The sequence below is a fragment of the Euleptes europaea genome, chromosome 6 (genome assembly GCF_029931775.1).
Source record: "Euleptes europaea isolate rEulEur1 chromosome 6, rEulEur1.hap1, whole genome shotgun sequence".
Classification (NCBI taxonomy): Eukaryota; Metazoa; Chordata; class Lepidosauria; order Squamata; family Sphaerodactylidae; genus Euleptes; species Euleptes europaea.
In genome coordinates, this window is record NC_079317.1 from 52542443 (window position 1) to 52555638 (window position 13196).

The window sequence follows — 13196 nt, forward strand, 5'->3', positions numbered from 1 at the left end:
AACATTGTCGGCGATGCTGTGATTTAACAACAGAGTTTTAGGCAATGCCTAGAGTGTCCCTTGCAATGTCACGACAACACTTCTAGCTTTCACTAGAAGCAGCATTGCATGCTGGAGTGACATTGATGCACTTCTCTCTCCCATAAATCTTCCCAGTCAGCTAGCAACCCTAGCCTCAGCCCAGGACTTCCACCCCAAAGTCCAGCACTTTGCACACTTGAGGTATTGTATACATAACACATAATAATAACATTAGCTATATGCAGTACTGGCCAACAGCAAAAATGAACCAATTCTGATAGCTTCCACAGCCAGGAAACAAGGACAATGTACTCTGAGGTGATTAACATGTTGAAAATAAAGACTGTCTCCTCTGCTGTTTCTTTCGCTCCACAGCAATACGCAGAGCCTTCAGAATCATAGATTCATTATTGAGGATATTATAGCTGGTCAAATTCACCAGCTTGTTGAAATTCTCCTCTGAATACTCCAGCACACCAGTGGCATAAGGGGAAAATATAGTGCTGGTGACATCCGCTTGGCCGTCTTCCATTTCATCAGGACTGCGTTCCACACCTGCGGGGGAAAACAACCCCAAAGAGGAAATAAGAAGATATTATTGTTTTACCACAACTATGGTCTTATTTCATTGGAACACTGAACTGATCTGCATTCACTGTGTTAACTTCATAACTTAGGAATCAATCGTACTTTGTACACCCAGTGAGGCTTTGTGAGCGAGAAGAGTCAGGGCAAGAGCTTATTTACCAGTTGCTTTTGCATGCTTGGACTTTAACTGGTCTGCCTCTTAGGAAAACACTTGGAGGTTTGTTTGTTTGTTTGTTTGTTTGTTTGTTTGTTTGTTGCCATCTTCTGGGCATGGAGTAGGAGTCACTGGGGGTGGGGGGAGAGTTGATTATTAATTTCCTGCATTGCGCAGGGGACTAGATTACCCTGGAGGTCCCTTCCAACTCTACGATTCTAGTGAGAAATACATGGTTCAGTAGGGAAACCACATGAAATTCTTCATCTGCCCACTGATCTTGGTTTTGGTAATGCATAGTTAAATTGTAATGCATAATTAAATCATGCAATGCATAGTTAAATTGTGGAACTCCTTGCCCCAGGATGTGGTGATGGCTGCCAACTTGAAGGCTTTAAGAGGGGGAGTGGGCATGTTCATGGAGGAGAGGGGTATTCATGGCTACTAGAAAAATGGTTACTAGTCATAATGCATACCTAGTCTCTCCAGGATCAGAGGAGCATGCCTAATATATTAAGTGCTGTCGAACACAGGCAGGATAATGCTGCTGCAGTTGTCTTGTTTGTGGGCTTCCTAGAGGCACCTGGTTGGCCACTGTGTGAACAGACTGCTGGACTTGATGGGCCTTGGTATGATCCAGCAGGGCTTTTATTATGTTATGTTCTTATGTTAAGTAGTGTGAAGAGTGTGGGGTGAGTGGATGCAGATCAAAGGAAACCATGGAGAATGAGTTGGGGCAATTAGATGGTGAGTGAGTAGGACAAACAGAGGAACAAGTGAGATCAAAGTGGGGTGAGACTATTCCATTGAAATCTAAATTTTGAATATAAAGATCTATGGTCATGGGAGAAAGACCAGCACACAGCCATTGCTTAATTTTGGCTTTTGCAACAAAGAGATAAACCACTTTTTAAATGGGCTTATCTATGGCCATGGGGAATTATTGTTACCAAAATAATCTATCCCTGTGCACAAATTTCTCCCTCCTATGCATATATCTATTTTCAATCCTAGCTACAGACTAAAAAATGCTGGAGAAAGCTTTAGAAGGCAATGCTAGGTGTTTCTCATCCAGCTAACTTACCGGGTGCTTTGTATTTTTGAAAAGTGTCGCACACCAGTGGGAAATACAGCAACATGGGAGCCTTTGAATTGTCTCCCTCATTAAAGAGATAGCACTCCTTGAGATGCTCCCTCTCTTCTTCACTCAGCCCAGTCTTGGGGTATGGGATACCCTGCTTTCTGTAGTACTTTTCAGATAAGTCCAATGGCTAAAACATGAAAACATGAGCAAAATTAGAACCCTGAGAGAAAAGGAGAAGGCTTCAATTTCACAAAGGCTAGAAATTTCATTAGATTCGTGAACAGGTTCCTGTCTAGAGAAGCCAGGTCCCCCACTTCAATAAGAGAATTCCCACCCACTTCCCATTGGCTCTGACCCCTGCTGTTCTGCTGGACATGGAGGGAAAATGCTGGGATAAATGAGGGTGATCAGCATCTCACTGACACCAGGAAAAGTGATGTCATTATGTCAGGTGACCCTCTAGCACTTGCCCAAAACTCTATGGTTGAACAGTAGAATTTTGGGGAAATGCTAGAGCATCTCCCCTATGTAGGCTGTATAACATATTTCCAATTATACAAACATCTGGTTAGATTTTCTACAAGTCACTGTTTTACCTAGTTGATAATTGCACACACATTTTATATGGGAGACATATACAGCCCAATATAACAACTTGTAGACAATCTAACCATATGTTTATATGTAATTTTCTATGTTTATATATTTGTAAATATGTGTGTATGTTTTATATGGGTATCAATTGACCAATGAGGAAGGCCAAATAAGCCGAAACGCGTCTGGTATGTGGTTATAGTATATCAACCTAGGATATGCCATTGTGCTGTTTTAATGATATTCTAAAACAGTTTTTATCCTGACATAGCGCCTTAAATAAATAATATTTTCTTTATCTATTTATTTTATTTAACCCACCCAACCTTGGGTACCCAGAACCAGTAATATTAGCCAAGGCCCAGCTTCTCTAGGATGTTCCCTCCACTCCTGTCTCCCAGTATCTCTCTGTATCTTACACTCACTCTTTCAGTCTCTCAGCAAAAATATTCTGAGCCAGACAGTCTTGTTCCATATCACTTTCTGTGAATGACTGAGCCTTAGGGTTGCCAACTGCCAGGTAGTAGCAGGAGATCTCCTGCTAATTCAACTGATCTCCAGCCGATAGAGATCAGATCACCTGGAGAGAAATGGCCGCTTTGGCAATTGAACTCTATGGCATTGAAGTCCCTCCCCAAACCCCGCCCTCCTCAGGCTCCACCCCAAAAACCTCCCGCCAGTGGCAAAGAGGGACCTGGCAACCCTACTGAGCCTGGATCTTTGAGGAACAGAAACAATTGAGAGCTCTCAGCCACACCAATTACGCATTCCTTGGAATAAGCCCAAATTGATTCAGAGTCAATTCATATGTTATAAAGCCCTACTGTCCCCTGTATGGCCAGTTGACAGACATAGTCTAGCAGTTCCATGCCTTTTTACTGCATTAATTTCTTCCTTTGTAACCCCCTTTTGCCATTATGGGAGGTTATGTCTTAGGCAGTTCTTGTGGCCTCAGACCAGAGGTCCCCAACATTTTTGAGCCTGTGAGCACCTTTGGAATTCTGACAGAGCATGTTGGTGGCCGTCACAAAATTGCTGCTGAAGCTCCTTGTGCTGTGGTGGCAGCTGCTGCCAAAGCAAAGTTTTAAAAAATCTGCACAGCCAATCAGAGGCCTTGCTAGGCAAAATCCCCACCTGGTCCCACCCACTTTCTCAAAACACTTGGTGGGCACCAGGAAAGGTGCTGGCAGACACCATGGCAACCACGGGCACCCCACTGGGGCCCCTGCCTTAGACTGTCTTTTGGTTGCATTGTTTTCCAGTTCTGTAATCCTAGTCCTATTGCATTGTTTATTAGAGGGGTTTTGAGGGGTGGGTGCTGTTTGTTTTTGTTTGTTTTTGGGTTTTGTTTTTGGGTTTTTTGGATTTTGTAATCCACCATGAGTCTCAGTGAAAAATAATGATGATGATAATAATAATTTCCTTGGATGGAAGGAGGGATACTGTTTGGACAGCAGTATTCAGCCAGGGCAGAGCAGACTGCAATGACAGGCTTTAGGAGGATAGAAGAAAGTATGAAATATATGTAATTTCATTTCCGTACTGTGTGTGATTAATTTTATGTATTTAAGTATCGTGCTTGGGCTACACTTGGGACACCCAGACATACAACACAGACTGGGTTACACAAGACACACAAATCCCAAATTAATCATGATTTCCCAAAGAACCACAAGTCTACTGCAGCTTCAGCAGCTGGAGGAAGCACAGTGAAAAATCAAAAGGGTTCGGTAGGACTGAGGCAACATGCAGTTGTAGCAAATCACACCCTGAAATACAGAGAGACAGAAGTGACAGGAGGAAGAAAGGCATGAAGACAAGCCACAAATCAAATAACAAAGCAGGGAAGAATGGGGGCGGGGGAAGAGCAAGTTCCAAGAAATAACAGTAAGGCCTAGGGTTGCCAAGTCCCTCTTTGCCATTGGCGGGAGATTTTTGGGGCGGAGCCTGAGAAGGGTGGGGTTTGGGGAGGGGAGGGACTTCAATGCCATTGAAGTGGCAGGCTTTTAGAAAATCAGTAGGCCTTTTGGAAAATTACTGGACTCCAAAGAAGGGTGCCAGGGAAATCATGAACAAACAAAAAAGGCAAGGAAAAGAAGTTGTTATTCAAGTCAGCCCAAGGTTGAAAAACAGAGAACAGTTACTCAAAGCAGACAAGATGTCTGGGAACTGTTAGGGAGGGCAGCTAGATAAAATACCAGGAGCACTAACAATAACTCTAAACAAGTATTATCTAGACCAATGAAAATATTGCTGTATTTCTGTAAACCTATGATTTTTCCTTATGTTGTAACCCAATAAAATTATTCTGATTTGTAGTATAAACCAATGAAATCATCCCCTAGAACTCTGAGCCAATGACAAGTTATTATGTAATATGCGTAGTTAAAATATTATAATGAGCTAATTAAAAGGTTATAAAAGTCTAAACACACTTTTGTCCGGGGCTCCAAACTCCATTTTGAAAAGCCTCTAAGGGCAGAATTTGGAGACTCAAACAGCTGTTTGAAATTAAAAAAAACTGTTCTTCCAGAAACTGGCTTTGGGTCTTTTGTGTTTGAAATTCAATTCCTGAAATCTTGCTATATCACCATAGAGTTCAATTGCCAAAGTGGCCATTTTTCTCCAGGTGATCTGATCTCTATTGGCTGGAGATCAGTTGTAATAGCAGGAGATCTCCTGCTACTACCTGGCAGTTGGCAACCCTAGTAATGCCTTAGAAAAGATTAGCGAACACAGCACACACAGAACAGAAACTATATTCAAGAAGAAAGCTAAGCTAAGCAAAAAAGCAGTAATATAGAATAAAATACTGTACTCGCTGTAGTTTGGCACAATAAGACCTACAAAAAAATCTCTCTCCCTCTGAGATGCCTAGAAACAGGCAAGCTGCAGCATGTGCAGTCAGCTTTTATCTGGTTTGAAACGCCACCCCCATTTGCTTTAGGACTGGACCACCTCACACACGTATGTAATCTTAGTGGCTACAGTATGCAATCAATCAAGAAAACCACTCCTCCCTTCTAAGGAACACACCGTTGTATGGCCTTTTTAGGCAAACACAGTGGAAACAGAAGAAGTAACAAAAAGTCCTGAACAAACCAAAAGAAAATCATGGGTTTCTTTCATTGAAGGCTATACAGATGGGGAATTTGTTTCATTTCATATTAATTACAAAACACTCTATTTTCATAAGTATTGTAATGAATAACTAAAGAAATGCATAAGTCTACTTAGAATCATCAGTTCTTAATATTTAAAGTGAAAAAATGAAAATATCAAGAAGTTGCCAAAGACAACAAAGAATCTTCTCACCAATGTCTGTAATCCTCCACTATAATTCAAATGCAAAATAAGATCCACTTTCCTCTCTGGCCTCAGAAGAGGTGGGCAGCTGGTATTGATGAAGAAAGCTGTGTCAACAAGTTGCAGATAGTCTACTGGGTCACTCAGTCGATTGGGAGAACAATCTAGTACGGTATCTGAAAGGCAATTTGTTTGTTCATATTTTAAAAGGTAAAGGTCCCCTGTGCAAGTACCGGGTCATTCCTAACCCATGGGATGACGTCACATCCTGACGTTTACTAGGCGGACCTTTGTTTACAGAGTGGTTTGCCAGTGCCTTCCCCAGTCATCTTCCCTTTATCCCCAGCAAGCTGGGTACTCATTTTACCAACCTCGGAAGGATGGAAGGCTGAGTCAACCTTGAGCGGGCTACCTGAAACCAACTTCCATCGGCATCGAACTCAGGTTGTGAGCAGAACTTGGACTGCAGTACTGCAGCTTACCACTCTGCGCCACTCTGTTCATGTTTACACCATTATAATAGAGTATGTGTAAAGTGCTGTCAAGTTGCAGCTGACTTATGGCGACCCCAGCAAGGGGCTTTCAAGGCAAGTGAGAAGCAGAGGTGGTTTGCCATTGCCTCCCTCTGCAGAGCCTTCCTTGGTGGTCTCCCTTCCAAGTACTGACCCTGCTTAGCTTCTGAGATCTGACAAGATCAAGCTATACCACACCACCTTTCCTCCCATGATAACAGTAGTGTTTGACAATAGGAAAAACCAAGAGAATGCCATTAAATTCTGTATTCTTTACTTATTTTAAGCCCCTGGAGTGCAGCCTTAATTACACATATTTTATATGTATATTCGGTGCTGTATGGGTACCTGGGAAAGGCGGGTTCCTTTTATGTTTTCGGTTTAAATTCAATTACATTTTTAAAATGAGGTGATTCTTCAAAGCAATGATACATCTGGGCTGGTCCAACCACTAGACAAACCTAGGTGATCACCTAGGGTGCCAGATTTTCAGGGGCACTAAAAAGGCAAGGCTTGGTGGGAAGCTTGGCATTAGCCGGCATTTAGAATTTCCATACCTGTTGAATCTGGGCTTCTATATCTGTCATGAAGCATGGAAGGCTTTTGAAGAACTTATTTCCTTTTATTTTTACACTGCTCATTTTGAAGCCCAGTAAAACATACATTTTAGACTTCTTATTTTCTCTCTATTGAATAGGGAGGGCATCAAAGTCATAGTTTGCCTGGGGGGTTAGAGGTGAAGGTTCCAAAAAACAAGGGCCAGCCCTAGATACTCCTTTCAAGAAATGAGCTGCCTCTAGCCACCCTCAAGGAGTTTGCCTTCATACTACATCCCAGCTGCTCAGGTCTAGGTGAGCCTGGCCATAGTGCATGGTTGCTTGCCTGGGGCCTTTCCTCTGCATCAGATCAAGCCTCACTGTGAGGCTTCACAGGATGCTGTAAGTGCCTGCAGACCCAGGCCACTGCTTCAGCTGCAGATACTAACTCCTATAAGCACCCTCAGTTCAGCTGTGGCTAGGGTTGCCAGCTCTGGCTTGGGAAATAACTGGAGATTTTGGGGGCGGAGTCTGAGGAGGGCAGGGACTTCAATGCCATAGAGTCCAATTGCCAAAGCAGCCATTTTCTCCAGGTGAACAGATCTTTGTCGGCTGGAGATCAGTTGTAATAGCAGGAGATCTCCAGCCACCACCTGGAGGTTGGCAGCCCTAGCTGTGGCATTATCAGCTTTTGATAGCAATTGCTACTCCTGTCTCTCCTGAGGTCTCCAGGCTATCTGCTTGATAGTGCTCATGAAAACCTCTACCTGCCCCTAAGCACAAGCAGAACAAACTGGATTAGAAGACCTCCAGGGGTGTGAAGGAGGAGGACTGGCCATGAAGGCTCCTACAGTCTTTCCTTTTTAGCATACTGAATCTTATCTCCATTTCTTTGGCTTCTGAGCCTGCTCTGATTGTTTATGCATTTTCTTTATAGCCATAATAGTAGTTCTTAAATATAGGGATGACCCTAAGCAGGTCTACTAAGAAGTAAGTCCCATTATCTTCAATAGGGCTTACTCTCAGGAAAGTATTCTTAGGGCTGCACCCCATGAAATGTTCAAGGTACCAGAATCCTATGCCCATTAGGAGGCCTGTGTGCACTGTACATGCCTAGGCTAGCACCATCTTGAAGGCTCCATCATTAAAGTGACTAATCAAGTTGAAGGAGACGTGGAGGTAGATGTGGAGAAGTTAAGTGGGGAAGGTGTGAGTGTTATGAATGCTTGACTCATTGCTAAATACTAGATGTAATGTGTACAATCTTCTACATACTCATGAATGAATGAAAATTGTAAGAAATACCCAGTTTTTAAAAAAGAGATCCAGACAAATGAAAGCTTTCTGTATTACCTTTCCAGGTACAAAAGTTATCATTCTCTACGTATTTATTATTCAACTGCAGGCCCTTCATGAAATTATGATATTGTGAAACCACTGGGCGCATTGTTACAATATCTCGAAGCGCTTTTGTGAGACTGCCACTGGGGATGAAGAGACGTGGTGATCGCACATGTGGCCTCTTAGGCAGAGTGGGAAAAGTATCTTCATCTGTGTAATATAAACAGATAGCTTTGTTTATTTTCATTGTTCAAAGTGCTCCTTTATAGTCAAAAATCAAAATAAGTACTGTTACTAGTAACACTGAATAATTACAATAAGGCTTAAAGGTAAAGGTCCCCTGTGCAAGCACCGGGTCATTCCTGACCCATGGGGTGATGTCACATCCTGACGTTTTCTAGGCAGACTTTGTTTGCGGGGTGGTTTGCCAGTGCCTTCCCTTTACCCCCAGCAAGCTGGGTACTCATTTTACTGACCTCAGAAGGATGGAAGGCTGAGTCAACCTTGAGCCAGCTACCTGAAACCAACTTCCATTGGGATCGAACTCAGGTCGTGAGCAGAGCTTGGACTGCAGTACTGCAGCTTACCACTTGTTTTTAAAGCAGTCCACAAAATTAATTTTCAAATGCAAAAGTTGGAAATGTTTGGCATTCAAAAAATCAAGTTCCAATTTTGAATTTTGGTTTTTTTTATAACCAAATGTTGAATGTATGCAAAATGTTTGTTTCTACTGAACCCTTAGTGCTCCTGCAGTCTCAGTGGGTCTTATACAATGGCAGTGATCACATAACAAAGAGGAGCCATTAAGAAAACTCCTGAAAGCAGACAGTTCGTTGGCTAAGGTACTCCTAGAATTAATTGCCAACAAAAACAAGCACAGAAGGGTGGTAAACCAGAGGGATCAGAGGAATTAAGAGCCTTCCCTTGCTTTGATGGGTGAAATTTGGCTCAGACAATGCACAATATAGAATTTGCATCCTCCAAGCCAAATTGATTCCCCCTTTTAGGATCAAACTACACGCTAAGTTTTACATGTATCTACCACAGGGCCTTTTCATCAGACATGAACTGCAAATTCCCTGGTGGACAGGGCCTCCACTTGGACTGAGACCACAGCTTGCACTTGCCTGACCCGAAAAGGCCCTGGGAGTGCTGTTTACCCTACTGTGAGCTTCATGAATATTAACAGCACAACATGCTTGAGACTTGAGTTCCCAATGGGAAATTTTTAGCTGACATATCTGACTAAATGTCCATGGCAGACATGTTTAAAATGTAATGTATAGTTAAGCCATTTAGACTACAGTAGGGTTGCAAGGTCTCTCTTCATTACCGACGGGAGGTTTTTGGGACAGAGCCTGAGGAGGGCAGGGTTTGGGGAGGGGAAGGTCTTCAATGCCATAGAGTCCAATTGCAAAAGTGGCCATTTTCTCCAGGTGAACTGATCTCTGTTGGCTGGAGGTCAGTTGTAATAGCAGGAGATCTCCAGCTAGTACCTGGAGGTTGGCAACCCTAAGCTAGTCCCTGGAGGTTGACAACCCTAGACTACAGCCCCTTGCTTCCTTTCAACTTATCAAAGTCAACCAAAATTTTCTGAAATGATATGGTGTTTCTACTGACCTGTTTGGTACCTTTTACTCCCACTTTTATTTCTAATACTAAATATATGAGTACTGAATATTTACTTCCAGCACTAGACTAATTGCTGTACAGAAATCAGTTCAGGTCAGAGATTTACAATCAGTGTCTGACAGACTAGACTAAAACAGGGATTAGCATTAAGGAGAACAGTGGACAGTGGGAAGGGATGTTTCAGCAGTAATAATGGTGACTGTGGGGTTTCTTGTTTTCTCAAGTTTTCTGTTTTTGACAGATTGAATTGAAAACAAATTGCCTCCCAAAGTCTCAACACATGAGAGTCTTTCTTAGATAAAGTCATAAAAGGGGAAGCAAGGTCCTAAAAATGACTGACCCAAATTAATCACTCTGTCTCTTGTCCATGTGTGCCAGAAGTCCTCTGAAGTGTCTGCTAAATATAAGGCATCCAGGATATTCTGGGCAAATATATTACTCCATGTGCCTAGAAAGCAGAGATAATTTTTAAGATAAATATTATACTATTGTAGAAGCATTTTAAACAAAGTTTTATGCAACAACCAAACACACAGTAAATAGATTTTTTGTTGATTATTTTGAAATTGAAATAATGCCAAGAAGAATAAAAGAGGAATCAAGTGGCACCTGGGAAGTAAACATTTTTTCCAACAGAAACTTTCATAAGTCAAAGACTGCGTTCTGATCCATGAAAGCTAATGCTGGAATAAATTTTCATAGTCTCCAAGCACCCTTGGACTCCTGTTTTATTTTTCATCTACAGACTAACAGATTAGATATAATTGAGAGATATCTTTTAAATTAAATATATTTTTAAAGCAGACAAGCTCAAGATTTCACGGTACTTCTTATACTGACAAATATCCACTGAGGTAGAATTTTCGCTTTACTATAAGATCTTTTAAAATTTTGCCTTTAAATATCATGGGCCTTAATTCTTGAAGTGAAAATATGCATTGTTATGAAAGAAGGGAAGTACAGATATTTGTATTAAAATAAACTGGAAAAATGAAAAAGCACCCAAAGATCAGGATGGTTTAATAAGAGTTGGGAAATGAGTTTAATGATCAGATTAGCATAGTATGTACGTGCTAAAAGAATGTCGTATTTTGGAATGAAAAAAATTATATGAACAGCGGTCTATCTTTTTAATGTACTGGAACTCCAAATTCAAAGATGGAATCTTCCCATATGTATTCTTTGGTATATTACAGCTGATGATATGTAATTAAATTGTAAATATATGCGTGGGTAAAGTGCCTTCAAGTTGCAGCCGACTTATGGCAACCCGTTTTTGGGGTTTTCATGGCAAGAGACTAACAGAGGTGGTTTGCCAGTGCCTTCCTCTGGGTCTCCCATCCAAATACTAACCAGGGCTGACCCTGCTTAGCTTCTGAGATCTGACGAGATCAGGCTAGCCTGAGCCATCCAGGTCAGGGCAAATTGTAAATATATGTGTATATATAATGGCAAGAAGAATAAAATAGGAGTAAAGTGCCTGTTCAGATGCAAAGAATATAAACTCTCATAAATCAGAAATGGAGATCTGATTCATGATAGCTAAAACTGGGATAAATTTTGGTAGTCTCCAAGGTGCCATTGGACTCCAGTTTTATTTTATATCTACAGACTAACAATGCAATCCTAAGCAGTTACACTTTCCTAAGCTTCAAAGGAATTAAAAGGGTGTATCTCTTAGGATGGCATTGTATCACTGCAATCCATCTGGAATTATCATCATGGCAGGAAGAAGATAACTATGTCCACTACCATTAAAATTTATGGAAGTTGGAGTTGTGATAAAATTCTCCATACTATGTGACTAGTATGAAGTCTGTTTCAAAATGTATAAAACTATACAAGCTTTAGACTTTTATTTTGGACAAACTACCTTGCAAATAGCAGATTCGAGATTCTGGGATCTTCCTTATTAAATGACCCATGAAGAACTCGCTTCCAAAATCTTCAGCCCGAACATAAGCTCCATATTTCTGGAATCCTACTTCATAGGGTGTGAACTCTACCCACTCTGCAAACAGCCGTATAAAAATTAAAAGGTATATAGAAAAAGTAACCATTCAAACAGAAAAACATGGCAATAAACCACATACATTTAACCTGCTGGTACTAAGACAAATTATATATGACTATACTATGAAACTATCCAACTACTTCTTTGCAATGTTTTGCACCAATGATTATGCACATCAAGGCCCCCAAATGGAAGCCAACTGCAGCAGGGTCCATGTGATAGCTGCTCCATATGTCAGCCATAATACATTAGCAGCCTTTCTGTGGTTGATTTTGGAGTGGAAGATGCTTGTGCAATGAGGGTGATTTATGTAGCAAAGCACTATATAAAGCTGCACAGCAGCACTTTTTCTCAGTTTTATATTAACATTGCTTGAAGAAAGTCTAATTCAGGGGTGTCAAACTGGTGGCCCGCGGGTTGGATCCAGCCCCTGGAGGGCTGTTCCCCGGGCCGCGAGCCAAGGCAGCCAGCCCCACTCCCCCTCCCTTTATGGAGAGCGGCGGCCCAGCTCTCCAGCCCTGCGACCCTCCCCCATTCCGGGCTGAGCAGGGTTGCTCCAGCCTCGCTCACCCAGCCACCTCGCCCAGCCTTTCCTTGCCCTCCCTGCCTCCCCTCCCCTACCTTGCTGGGCGCAGCAATTGCTGCGCCCTATCTGCCTCCCCCCCAGCGATCGCCCCATCCTTGCCTCCCCTGAGAGATCGCCACGTTCCTGCCTCCACCCCCCACACCTTGCCCCTCCTGCCTCCCTCCACCTTGCCAGGCACAGCAATCGCTGCGCCCTATCTACTTCCCCCCGAGAGATCGCCCCGTCCCTGCCTCCCTCCCCATAACTTGCCAGGCGCCGTCGAGATTCTCCGTTGGGAAGTCAGCTCTACTGCCATGGAAGGCAACCACCATGCAAACCAATGGGTAGACCTGGCCTCTAGATTTTTGGCATTGATTAATTAATTAATTACATATGGTTGGCCCAACCAAGAGAAATTTATGTTATATCCGGCCCTCCTTACAAATCAGTCCGACACCCCTGGTCTAATTCATGCAAATTTCATGCCAGACCCATAATATGTAAGGCTGCCCTAAAACAGACATTACATTCTCACAAAACTGATACCAGTTCCAGGGATAGTGGAAGAAATGCCTAAAGGTCAAACAAATATTATTGGGAAATCAGAAGCCTTGAATAAGCATTCATGGAATCAGAAACTCAATAACTGTGTGTGTGTGTGTGTGTGTGTGTGTGTGTGTGTGTGTGTGTGTGTGTGTAAACTGCCATCAAGTCACAGCCAATTTATAAAGACTCCTGGTGGGATTTTCAAGGCAAGTGATCAAGCAGAGGTGGTTTGCCATTGCCTTCTTCTGCAGAGTCTTCCTTGGAGGTCTCCCTTCCAAGTATTGACCCAGTTTAGCTTCTGAG

General features: G+C 42.4%; 1 protein-coding gene across 1 annotated transcript in view; it reads right to left on the bottom strand.

Moving 5' to 3' along the window:
- Positions 1–339: 339 nt before the first annotated feature.
- Positions 340–13196, bottom strand: part of LOC130479494 (cytosolic phospholipase A2 epsilon-like) — a 36299-nt gene continuing 23442 nt past the window's right edge. The window contains exons 14-19 of the mRNA XM_056851894.1: positions 11642–11779; positions 10109–10216; positions 8149–8346; positions 5757–5923; positions 1848–2034; positions 340–576 (exon numbers count right to left, since the gene is read on the bottom strand). Coding sequence (XP_056707872.1) covers positions 344–576; positions 1848–2034; positions 5757–5923; positions 8149–8346; positions 10109–10216; positions 11642–11779 — 1031 coding nt within the window. The 3' untranslated portion in view covers positions 340–343. The remainder of the gene's footprint in view (positions 577–1847; positions 2035–5756; positions 5924–8148; positions 8347–10108; positions 10217–11641; positions 11780–13196) is intronic.